At 55.3% G+C, this 12,870-nt stretch overlaps 1 protein-coding gene across 1 annotated transcript; it reads left to right on the top strand.

Annotated features, from left to right (window-relative positions):
- Nucleotides 1–2,161: 2,161 nt before the first annotated feature.
- On the top strand, nucleotides 2,162–7,803 carry SFRP5 (secreted frizzled related protein 5). Its single transcript, XM_015244610.3, has 3 exons — nucleotides 2,162–2,767; nucleotides 4,986–5,063; nucleotides 6,729–7,803. The coding sequence occupies exons 1-3, from the start codon at nucleotides 2,245–2,247 to the stop codon at nucleotides 7,073–7,075; spliced, it is 948 nt and encodes a 315-aa protein (XP_015100096.2). The 5' UTR covers nucleotides 2,162–2,244; the 3' UTR covers nucleotides 7,076–7,803.
- The last annotated feature ends 5,067 nt before the right edge of the window (nucleotides 7,804–12,870 follow it).

Raw genomic sequence — 12,870 nt, 5'->3', positions numbered from 1 at the left:
CCAGCTGCCCGGGGAGCCAGAACCTTGTACAACCACCTGGGAGCTCCAAAACCCCTTCCAGTGCCTAAAACCACATCTCCCCTGGAGGGCAGAAGCCCTACCAAGCCTGGAGTGAGGGGTGAGGGGTAAGCTGGAGTGCAGGGAGCAGAATTGCTGCTCAGAGTCCCAAACCAGAGCCAGAGCCGGGGTGTCCCAGGAAGCTTTCAGAGCACATACCACATTTTTACCCTAAAGTCACACATCCCTTGGAGATCTAACACTCCTAGGTGCCTATAACGTGCTGGCAAGAAGCAGGGGGATTTCTTTCCATGCACATTCTGTTTTTCCACAACTGCTGAGGAGGTTCTACTTCACAAACAAGGAAATGAATGGCCAGAATGGCTAAGTATTTTCCCAAAGTCACTCAGTAAGCATACAGTTAAATTTGAACCTGACTCTTTCTGTCTGCAGGGTCCAGGCTCTTGCACCATTACTATACTACGCTGTCTGGTCCTGTGGGGGAATGGTCCTTCGCCTTCTGAGTGATCATCCCCAGAATGACCCTGGCATCTCTTCATGCCAGGGGTTGGGAGCGGGAGAAGGGGGAGGAAAGCTCATTCTACCCAGACCCAACTAGGTCATCCTGGACACCAAAAGACATCCTGTCCTATCCTTGAGCTCTGTTGGCTGAATTTTCTTCTGCCTCCTCAGCTCTGCCTTGTGTCTTTTTCTGACAACTAGAGCAGATGAAGCAGGACCTATGTCTTTTGCGTTTCTGTATCCCCAGCTGTAGTGTAAACATCACACCTCAAACCTTGCACATAGTAGGTGCTTCGTGTGTGTCTGTTGAATATTGAGAGGAGTGGTCCCTCACCTCTCTCTACTACCACTGCAAAGACAGATTCATGTGAAGACATGAACCTTGGAAACATGCAGGAGGATGAGGGTAAGGGGGGGATGTATGGGCAAGAGGTGGTGGGGGGCAACTGCTCCAGCAGTCCTGCTTCCCAGCAGAGCATCCCAAGTCTTCCTACATGACATCTCCTCAGGGTATCCTCCCACCAAAAGTCAAGCCTCCAATTACGTTCTGGAGAAGGAGTCCCCCACCCCACCCCCAAGCCTCTTGTCCAAAGCTCCTCCCACAGGAAAGTCAGTGAAAGGCAGGGCTCAAACAGAAGGAACTAGCTCCTTCTTCTATTAGCTCTGTGACCAAGGGCCAGTTACTTTACCTCTCTGAGCTCCCCCCATAGTCATTAAGCCTTCAGACTCAGAATCCAGACCTCCTGGTCATACGTAGGCTCTGACTCTGAAATCAGACTACCTGAGTTCAAGTCGTGGCACCAGTCCTTAACTTAACCTCATTATCAGTACCTTTATCTGTAAAGTGGTGATAATAATAGTACCTACCCACGTTATAGCATTATTGTGAGAATTAAGTGAGACAGTTTATACAATGTGCTTAGAACAGACTTGGCACACAGTAAGCACCCAGTTAAGTATTAGCTATCATTGGAAATAGTAGTTGATAAGGTTGCGAGATGCTGTGCAGTGTCCAAGGCACTTAATAAGATCTCACTAAATAGTATGTATAATAATCTTCGCTCCCACTAGGCTGTGATGCTCCGGAGGTGGGTCCCGGGCCATAACCATCTCTGATTCTCTAAGCCAGCACAGTTCCGGGGCACCTGGCAGGAGCTTAATAAATACTTGAGGACTGGAGGATGAAGAACTTGCCCCCTGGACCAGGAGGGTGAGGGCAGCCAAGAGTCTCCTGCCAGGAGAAGGGAGAACTGAGGTGTCAGGGAAGAGAAAACAGACTGGAAGGCGAAAGGCAGAGACGGAGAGATAAGCAAGTGAAGTGAGTGAGAAAAGGAACAGGAGAGGCTGTGGCGGAGAGAGATAAGGAAGAAGGATGGAGAAGACGAGGGGCGAGAAAAGCCTAGGGAGATGAGGGAGCCTCGGGGAGAGGCCCAAGACGAGGCTGGAGCGGTGGCAGGGAGCCGACGGGAGGGAGAGGGGCGCACGAGCCGGCGTTACGCGGGACGCGCGGGCTCGGGCAGGAGGGGCAGACGGGGCGCCACCCTACCTCCTCGCCTTGGGGCGGGGGCCGGGCGGCCGGAGATTGGCTGAGGCGCGCGGCGAGGCAGGGACTGGAGCCCCGAGGTGGGAGGCGCCAGGATCACTCGGTGAGCCCGGGAGCGGAGCGAGGCTGCCACCTACTTGGGCGACCTCAGCAGCAGGGGAGCGTCGGGGGCCGGCGCAGCCATGCGGGCGGCGGCGGGGGGCGCGCGGACAGCCGCGCTGGCGCTGCTGCTCGGGGCGCTACACGGGGCCCCGGCGCGCGGCGAGGAATACGACTACTACGGCTGGCAGACCGAGCCGCTGCACGGGCGCTCGTACTCCAAGCCGCCGCAGTGCCTCGACATCCCCGCCGACCTGCCGCTCTGCCACACTGTGGGCTACAAGCGCATGCGGCTGCCCAACCTGCTGGAGCACGAGAGCCTGGCCGAGGTGAAGCAGCAGGCGAGCAGCTGGCTGCCACTGCTGGCCAAGCGCTGCCACTCGGACACGCAGGTCTTCCTCTGCTCGCTCTTCGCGCCCGTCTGCCTCGACCGGCCCATCTACCCGTGCCGCTCGCTGTGCGAGGCCGTGCGTGCCGGCTGCGCGCCGCTCATGGAGGCCTACGGCTTCCCCTGGCCCGAGATGCTGCACTGCCACAAGTTCCCTCTGGACAACGACCTCTGCATCGCTGTGCAGTTCGGGCACCTGCCCGCCACCGCACCTCCAGGTAGCGCCGGCGCCGCCCCACGCGCGCTTCACGGCCCTGGGTGCCCGTGAGCTGGGCCCCAGACGGATGCTGCTCCCCTAACCCCTTAGCATAGCTCTGCAAGAACCCCACCCGCTCTAGACACGCGCATACGCATACACACACACACACACACACACACACACACAGAGAGACACACACACACAGTCTGCTCAGCCCTGCGTGCCCGGGGAATTGTCCCCCGAAGCCTTCCAGCCTTCCCACCTCTCCATGGACTGCCAGAGTAGTGCCTCCCTGCAACTCTGGACATTCCCACTGATTCTCCCCTATTCCAACTCCGTTCCTGAAATGCCTCCCACCCCACTTCTCTCACAGCTCCCACCTTCCCCAGCTTCTGGAATCCTTGGGCGCGGGGGAAGGGGAGCACGGGGGCGGGGTGGGGGGATGCAGGGACGGGGGTGGACAACGCTATAACCCCATCCTGAGGCCTCAGATAAATGCCTTATTGCCTTTCTCAGCCTACGAATGCCCAGGGTTGCTAAACAATGCCTTTCAACTCCTCCACAGCCCTGGACCCCGAGCACCAAGACAAGCATCACCCCACCCAGTGTTGAGACTTTGGGAGAAGAGGAGGGTGGAAGGAAGGGATATAGCCAAAGACTAGGGGCCAAGCCCACTCTGGGCTATGGTTTCCACCCTGCCCCCATTTTCTGTGCCTGGGAACCCGAAATTCTCCCTCTTTCTTTCCCAGTCCCCTAGGCTGGGAGACCTTTGGGTAAAGCTCAGTGTAGAAGAAAGAGCAGATTGCCAGGCTGTGCCCCTAACAAGCCCTTAGGCAAGTTGCTTAACGTTGAGCCTTGGTTTCCCCATCTGCAAATAGCAAGCAATCCCAGGTTCCTGAAACTAATGAGATCCTAAGTGCCGCCTCCCACCCCCACCCCATCCCATTACCCCTAAGTCCTCTCTGGTCTCAGCGCCCCCTTCCCCCTTCCTCCGCTGTCTGCCAAACTCCTTCCAGGCAGAGGAAGCCCAGGCTGGGCACCAGACAGGAGGATAAACGGTGGCACCAAGCAGGAAAGCTTTGCCTGAGCAGCTAATCCGACAGTCTAGGGAGCCCCTGATGCTGCGACTCTCCCAAGGGGCAACACTGCTCCTGCCTTTTCTATTGACCTGGCCCCCTAAAAGCAACGGGACCCCACCACAGCGCACCCACTCCTCAAGGCTAACCTCACCCACGCAGTCCCTTCCCTGAGAGTCGAACTTGGGTGGGGGTCCTGTGACTGGGGAGTTCAGAGAAGGGAAACCATATTCTCAGGTTGGAAATGGGACCGGAAGGCAGGGGAGAGAGACCCAGCTCAAGCAGAGACAGCGTAGCCCCCAGCAGGGATCCCGGCGTGGCTCCTTTCTCCTGGTTTTCTTGGAGCCCAAACATTAACAGCCTGGAAGGCAGGGAAATCTCAGTCTTGGAATCCCACCTGGCCCTGCTTTCACACTCCCACCCTCTTTGAGCCCTCCTCTCTCTACCTTGCTGGGGCGCCCACCAGGAGGCAGAGTTGTAGAGCAAGGTCAGCTGCTGTGGGGTAGCCTGAGGATCAGAGGCAGCCTGAACTGTTTGTGTGGACAACAGATGAAACAGAATATTTCACATAAAAAGTAAGAGTTTTGGCTTTCCTTGAAAAATCAGAAGTTCTAGCAATGTTAAGCTGCCCACTTTAGAGGCTCTTCAGTGCCCCCTCAATCCCATAGTCCCTGCCCTGCCAGCATCACTCATTGACCCACCTGCCTGGAGTCTGGGTTTCTAGAAAGACCCTGAAAACACCCCCACCCCAGCACTAGCCTGGGAGTCACAAATCCTTAGTTCTAAGCTAAGTTCTCATTATCTTTGCAGATTTGGGTAGTCATTCTGGACCTCAGTTTCCTTCTCTTTAAAATGGGAAGAATAATACCTACTTCATAGGCTGAGGATTAAATGAGACAAAATTTAGAAGAAGATGGTGCACATCACAGCTGCAGCTGCCAGGGTCATGGGGCAATGTGCCCACCTGGTCAGTTTTGTCCCTGCACAACCTCGTCTCTTCTGAACTTGATGGCCCCTCAATGAGAGTGATCATTACCATCATTTTGTTCTTCTGATGAGGACATGAAGGCTTGGCAGGGGGAGGTGGCTGGTCAGTGGGGGAGCCTGTACCCTAAGTGGCTCTTCAGACTCTGATCCCTCACCCCCTGCTTCTCTCTTCAGTGACCAAGATCTGCGCCCAGTGTGAGATGGAGCACAGCGCTGATGGCCTCATGGAGCAGATGTGCTCCAGCGACTTCGGTGAGCATGGAGCCCTCTCAGTCACTGCCCCGGCGCCACCTCCGGCCCCTGTTCCTTTGCGCACACGCACACGCACACGCACACGCACACGCACGCACACACACACACAAGCCCATTCCCATGACAGTGAATCCTACCAGTTTTTGCATCATAGACTCCTTTTTGAATCTGAGGATTACCATGAACCCTCTCCCCAGAGAAATGTACTTATTTTTGTAGGTCATCCCAGAGGCTTCAGAAGCCCCTCAGCATGGGCCTCAGAAACCATCCCTGGCTAGGGCTCCTGCAGCCCTCCCTTGGTGCTGTCCACAGAGGGGCCTCCAGGGCTGGGTTCTCCCTGGGGGAAGCAGGCTTGGCTCAGAGATGGATGGGGGCAGCAGAGCACGGGGGTGGGCTCCCGGGTGGAGATGCTGCCCCCTCCTCCCTGGGCACCTGTCCCACAGCCTCATGCTGGAGCCTCCCCATTCCTGGGGCAGTCAGGACCTGGCTCCTGTGTGGACCACACAGCCCAGCATGTGGTCTTTGCCAAGTTGGCTCCCGTTTTGTGTCTTAGCCTCCCCGCCTATAAAAAAAAAAAGAGATAGCAAGGAAATCCTCACTGCAGCAGGTCTTTTATGTCGTTAGTCTGTTTGGAAAGAGGACACTACTATTGCAAAGGGGGTATGTGCGTGTGTGTGTGTGTGTGTGTGTGTGTGCACACGTGCACGCCTGGCCAAGAGAAAAAAGAAAAGAGAGAGAGAAGGAAAGAGACTTTATAAGGTTTTCCTTCCCTGGTTGGACAGGGTTCTCCCTGGCTGCTCCCAGAGATGGGGATCCAGAGGCCTGAAGAAAGAGGACGCTGGCCTAAGTGACTGCCCCCAACTGTATTAGATCTCAGGCCTTCAGCCACCTCCCCTACTGCCCCCCACACGCTCACACTCCTACACACACCACATTCTCTTACACGCAAAACACACAGCATCACACTACACACTCTCATCCACACTACACAGCCTCACACAGATTACAGTGATGTGTTCACTCCAGCAAGAGCTGGTTGTGTGTGGTGCTTCCCAACCCCGAGTTCATTGGTGCAGTGGGAGTACTTATCCCATGGAAACCAGCACATGCTACTGAGCAAGCCCCCTCCCCAGAGCTGGCTGTGGAGCATTTTCCAGCCCACCATGGCTCCAGTCACTCACACTTCACACACACACACACGGCCAGGAATCCCATTTAGAAGCATCCCCAAAGATCATAAAGTCCAGCCCCCCTCCATCACAAGGATGCCCCTCCAAGCCCCTCTTCCAGTTGGTCAGCTCTACCCACAATATTTCCCTTCCCAGGGAGCCCAACACCCCACTCCACTCCCTTTAGAAAGTGCTCTGCTTCACACCTGGTGTCATGCAAAGGCACAGGCCAGACTTCAGTTCAACCCAGGCTCTAGCATTCGGGCAGGTCACAACCTCGCCAAACCTCATTTTCCCACCATACCTCAAGGATGAAACATGATAATGTCCGTAAAAGTCCAGCACATGATAGGAGCTTTATGAATATTAAAATGTACGTATAGAAGCTCCACCTCCCCAAGCCCCAGAAATGGAGCTTCAGGCATGAGCACCAAGCGTGCGGACACCAGCATCCTGAGCAAACCTGACACTGTCCCGCTGTCCACCCCCCACACAGTGGTCAAAATGCGCATCAAGGAGATGAAGATAGAGAACGGGGACCGGAAGCTGATTGGAGCCCAGAAAAAGAAGAAGCTGCTCAAGCCGGGCCCCTTGAAGCGCAAGGACACCAAGAGGCTGGTGCTGCACATGAAGAACAGCGCCGGCTGCCCCTGCCCGCAGCTGGACAGCCTGACCGGCAGCTTCCTGGTCATGGGCCGCAAAGTGGACGGACAGCTGCTGCTCATGGCTGTCTACCGCTGGGACAAGAAGAACAAGGAGATGAAGTTCGCAGTCAAGTTCATGTTCTCCTACCCCTGCTCCCTCTACTACCCCTTCTTCTACGGGGCAGCAGAGCCCCACTGAAGGGCGCTCCTCCCTGCCCCACCCAGCCAGCTGTGCCTTGCCCTCTGTCCCCGCCCCTGGGGCATACTCACTCCTCCTGCCCACCTGGCCTTCCCGACTCCCAGGCTGACCCAGGCCCTGCCAGAGAGTGGTTCTTGCAGAGCTGTTACCGGCACAGGCCCTAAGGGATGGGCATCTAACCGGGCTGTCCTTGACCGAGGTTCTGGGGTCCTTGGAGGATTCCTCCCGTAGGAGCAGGGCTTTCTCATTTGGGGGGAAACCCCAGGGTCTCAGAAAGTAGGCAGAGGAAAGAGAGAGCAAGGGAAGGGTGGAGGGGCTCTGAGCAGCCCGTATAGACAGCGGTGTCAGCTCCCCTCTCTTGGCGGTGGGGACTTGCCTGGGAAAGTCTTGGAATTAGGCTGAGCTCCTTGGGGGAAAGTTCTCAGCCCCCACTGCCCCTTCATGTGTCCTCATCATAGACCCCCAAAGGAAAGGCGTTGGGGTCACAGTGCCCTCCAGCCATACCTCCCCACCTTCCCTGTCTCTGCCTGTTTCCCTTCCCGCTGGCCTGGGGAGAAGCCCTGCCCAACCGCCTCTCAGAGGCTCACCCCTCTGCCTCTGCATGTCCCTTTTATCCTGATGACCAGTAAATTATTGCTACTGCTTCAAGGCCATAGGTACTAGACTAATGCAGGTAGGGTTTGGTTTTCTATTTTTTTTAAGTTTTTAATTAAATCAAAGAAAACAAATAGTTGGTTTTGACCAGGTGATTTTTTTTTTTGTCAGCTGGTGCCCTGGAGTAGGGGGCATAGGGAGGTTTGGAGGGGACTTTGAGAAAGAGGCCCTTCTGTTACCCACTGCCTGTCCACAGACATACTTGGAGTGCCTAAAAAGAGCAATGTCTGTTTTTGCAGAATCCCCCGAGAACAGATAGTAAGGGTCGCTCTTTTCATCCCCATGGTGGGACTAAGTGAGTGATGGAGGTGAGTGTCCTTTTGTCTCAGAGGAAGGACACAGATGCCAAGATCCCCAGCCTTCTCCCACAGTCAGAAGGTTCCCACGGTCCTCCAGCATCTCCCCGACTCAAGCAGTGCCTGCACCAAGGAGCCCAAGAAGGCTGGGCCACAGGGAGCTAGAGCCACAGGCCTAAACATGTCACTCTTTCAGCACTCAGACACCCCTGGGCACCGGGCCTGTAGGAGATGATGGTGTGGACAAGTGCCACTCTAGTCGGGGTCCCTGGACCACAGCATCAGCATCACTTAGGAGCTGGTTAGAAATGACACTCAGGCCCCACCCTAGACCTGCAGTATCAGAATCTGCACTTTAACACATAAACCTGCAGATCATCCAGGGAGATTTCACATAATACTGGGCCCTACTCTAAGGCAATTACATCCGAACCTCTGGAGGGTGCATTCCTAGATGCCCCCTGGGGTTTTCCGTAGCTGGGGTTGAGAACCTCCATCTAGATAAGCCAACAGCTGAGGCAGGAGGAGGGTGAGGGGCTGAGGTTACCTCAGGCTGGAAGGGTCTGGGTCCTGCATAGAAGGTCGGGACCAGCTCTAATGCCTGAGAGGCTTCTTCAGTGACTCCAAGCAGATGGAGGCTGCCACCTCAAACTGGATGGGGCAGCGAGTGGAGGCAGCTTGAAATGGACGTGACAGGCTGCTGCCACTCATATGTCCAAAATTTGGGAGGAATGGTGCCAAGAATGAGTCCCTGGGGGCACGGTTGGCCAATGCTGAGGGACACGGCAGATGTACCCAGAGCAGGGGCTGGAGACACCCCGAGGGCTTTCCTCACCGGTGGGGGTCCAGCTGGGATGCCAAGTCCAGTGAAGGCCTGCTGCTCCTCCAAGACAATGGAGCCGCGTTCTCTTGCTTCCGTGGCACTCAGAGGAGCGTGCTGCCACAGAGAAACGAGGGGCCAGTGTGGGCTAGCAGGTGGTCTGACAGCCTGCCTGTAAATCACCTCCCTGGGCAGTCAGGTGGCCCCACCACAGGTCAGCAGTGGCAGAGGCCTGCTTGTTTCTCCTCACCTCTGAGGAAGCCGCAGCCACCCACCCTCGCCCAAAGCCTGCCCAGCCCACCTGGCTCCCTGAATCCACCCCTTGTCTCTCAGCCTCCTACCCCAACCAAATATTTATGGACACTTCTATGGTCAACCAGGACCAGGGATTATTTTTCCACTGAACACACAGGACTCGGGCTGCTTCTGGCCGGAGCATAATACTGACCTCTGTCAGGTGCTGGCAGCCCGTGAGAGGGAGCGGGTGGGGAGGGGCTCCCTCAGCCCATCCCAGGAGGCCCCAGTAAGGCACTCCTCACCCACCCCGACAAAGGGGTCAGGCCCTGCTCTGCACATCGGCTCTGTCCCCACCTTTTGCTGTCAGACCCCACCCCCAGCAGTCTCTTCCACGGGACCAAAGACCAGGGAGGCCCTGCAAGGCCTGAGCCCACCCTTCACTCCATTCAGGCACAAAACGCGCCCTCCTGGTTGGCCCGAGACAGACGGCTGGTGCTACCCAGCGAGCACCTGGGCTGAGTATAGGTGAAAGACGGCATCCAACTGCGTGGGGCAGAAACCCCCAGAAACAGCTGGGCCTCCCCCGACAAGAGGCCTGGAGGTGGGAGGTCCATATCCCAGGCTCATTCTGTCCTCCTGGTCAGCCAAGGGGTGGCTTTTGTTCTCGTGGTCACAAGCTGATGCCTTCTCCTCCAACTTCTCAACCACATTCCAGGGAGCAAGGTGGGGAAGGACTAAGAGCAGAAGCAGCGCGTCAGCTGCCTCTGGCCCTTTTGATCAGGAAAACAGTAATTTCCCAACAAGTCCCACCTGGTAGATTTCCACTTCCAGCTCACCAGCCAGAATTAAGTCACATCGCCGGCCCTAGTTGCAAGCTTGCAGAGGCTGTCAAGTGTTTCAGCTGGTACAAAATTAGAGTTCCAATAGAGAGGAGAAAGGATCTGGGGATGCCCATGATGTTCTGGATCGGATGAGAAGAGGCAGTAGAGCTAGGCTCTGGGTTCTGACTCTGTGCCTAAATGACCATGTGACATTGGGAACTCTGCCCAGCTGGAAAACGGCGTGATAAAGCCACTACTTACAGGGTGGCTGAATGTTAAGTAGGGAAAAGTATGACAAGTACCTGGAAGCATTTAGAAGATGTTCATTAAATGGTAATTAGTATTTTTATTAACCAAAGGCCTTGACCTAGCACAGCGCCTGCACATAATAGGTGTTTAGTAAATTCCTAACTGATCTGTTAATCAGCTAAGAAATGCTACTGGCAAGAAGGCAGGAAAAAGACAGGAACATCTTATCTAACAGCCTAAATTGTTACTTTCCGAAGGGGGATAGAATCTACATTTGGGGTTTTGCATCAAAAAATATATCCCCAGGTGGTAAGTAAGGCAATAGAGGGGAGAAGACATACAATACTGTAGCGGCTCTCGTTAATGTTAAGCCCATGCTGGGTGGCAGGCGCTCTCCAAGCACTCTGGCGTTCTAACGTAAGCCTCCCAACAGCCCTTTGAGGTAGGTAGTCATTATCCCCGTTTTAATAATGAGGAGGCTGAGGTTCGGAGAGGTTAATGGTTGTTGAAGGACGCACAGCTGTACTTAGTAGTGGGGCTAGCATGTGACCCCATGCGCTTTACCCCTGTACTACTGCGTGCAGGGGCAGAGACAAGGACAGGCGGCCATTGTGGTGCACAGGCAGCCATGCTTCTGCCGCCACGCCTCATGGGAAGACTTCTCGGAGCCCTGCTCAGATCCCACTCCAAGGGCCCTGAGAGCAGCAAAGGAGCCAGCCTTGAACCGTGGCTTTTCTCCCGAATCCCCTCCTCCCCTCTCAGCCCCGTCAGCATCCAGCCTCTTGGGTCCCACAAAGGAAGCTCACATCCCACAACTGTTTAGTCGGCTGCAGTCCTGGCTAAAGTTCACTCCTTGGGAAATCCAACGTGGGGGGTGGTTGCTGCTGGAATGTGTGTGGCTGGGACCCAGTGTCCCAGCCCAGACAGCAGGCTCTGCTGGGGCCAGGGGAATCCGGAATCCCCAGCCCCCAACCGTGCCAGAGAATGGAATGTGCTGCTCTGGGGGGTTGAAACAGGCCTGGCCAAGGAGGTGGGGCAGTGCTGGGAGCTGGGGGAGCTCCTGCCACAAGGCTGCCTCTGTTCCCCTGGAGGCTGAGCCCACTTCGCTAGAGCTGGTGGTGGGCAGGCCTGTCCTGTTAGCTCAGTGGCTCAAAAGCTCCTGGAGCCAGCGGGAGCAAGGCAGAACAGAGGGGAGGAGACAGCCAGGACTGCTACAGTGACCCAGTTTCTCTGAGGCACCCACAAGCACCTGTGGCACAGTTCACAACACGGCTCCATGGCTTACTAGCTATGTGCTTGAGCAGGTTATTTAATCTTCCTAGGCCTCCATTTACTCATCGGTTAAATGGAGTTGATAAAAGAACCAGCTGTGGGGACTGGCATGAGGTTTAAATGAGAGGACACACTCAGCATACTGCCTGCCTCAATAAATGTAGGTATTATCATGATCTCAGAGCCACCAGCTGCAGGATAGATGCTGGAGCCAGGGCCCCTCAAAAGGGCTGCCTTGAAGGTTACTTGGAGACAAAAGGGAAGAAAATGGTTATTTGTTTGGCTTCAGCTCTGAGGGCCAGGTGATCAATGACCATAAATCCTGAAGACCCCAGAAACCACAGCCAGTTCAAGGTCTGCCAGGGCTCACCAAAGGCTGCTCCCCGCCACTACCAACCCATGAGAAGGTGGACAGAAACCTCAACCCCAGCCGAGCTCAGGGGTAGTGGTCCATCCCAGGTCTATCCCAGCAGGCTCCAGGGATGTAGCAGACCTGGCTACCGTCCCCTCTCGCTGGGTGCCTGAGAACAAACTGGGAGGCATCTTTTAAACCAGGCATCCAATTCTACAACAGACAATCTGCTTTTCAGCCCCCTTCACATTGTGGACCCCAGCCAGCTGGAAGGCACAATCCAGTCCTGGCAAGTCCCTCCATGGCTTCATATTCCCAGTGGTACCTGCACTTTAAAGTGGTCCACCCCAGTCTGCTCTGAGGCCCTCACAAGGACCTCAAGGGGACAAGGAGGTGGCCTGGCCCCCTGGCTTCCCTTCTGTGAGGGCACTGACCCGAGATGAAGAAAACTGTGTTTCTCACGCCCCTGTACCCCATGTCCTGAAAGCTACTTGTGCTATAGTCTGTGTTTTCACCATTAGACATTGTTTTCATTCTCCCAAAGTAAAATATTGACTGTTTTTTCAAACTACACTCTGGCTTCATTCTTTCCTGAGTAATAATCTATGATTATTCTCTGGTTTAAAAAAAAAAAATCAGTGTTCCAAGCCATTCAGGGTAGAGTTTTGTTTCCTTTCGGAAGATTGCCAGGATGACAGAAATGCATCAGCGTTTATTTAGCACTTACTGTGTGCCAGGGATCTCGCTTCCCACCTGGCGTGGACCACCTCATTTAATCCTCACAGCAGCCATACTAGGTAGAGATCACTCTGTACCCATTTCACAGATGAGAAACGCAACACAGAAAGACCTAGGGGCAAGGCCCCTGGGGCAACTCACTCCAGCGTGGCTGCAGACAGTGGTAGAGGAGGGCCCAGTGTGGAGCTGGCCCATCACAGCACCTGCCACCAGGACTCCCGAGCTAATGCAGGCTGCTCCTGCTTTAAGGGAAGTCTCTTCTAGTTCTGTCCTCCAGTGCTGTGGGGAACACTCATCTTCAAATGGATGTGATGTTGCTCCCGCAGTAAGAAGCTGGACTGAGTGATCTCTGAGCA

The sequence above is a fragment of the Vicugna pacos genome, chromosome 11 (genome assembly GCF_048564905.1).
Source record: "Vicugna pacos chromosome 11, VicPac4, whole genome shotgun sequence".
Taxonomy (NCBI): Eukaryota; Metazoa; Chordata; class Mammalia; order Artiodactyla; family Camelidae; genus Vicugna; species Vicugna pacos.
This window is presented reverse-complemented; position numbering and strand designations above follow the sequence as displayed.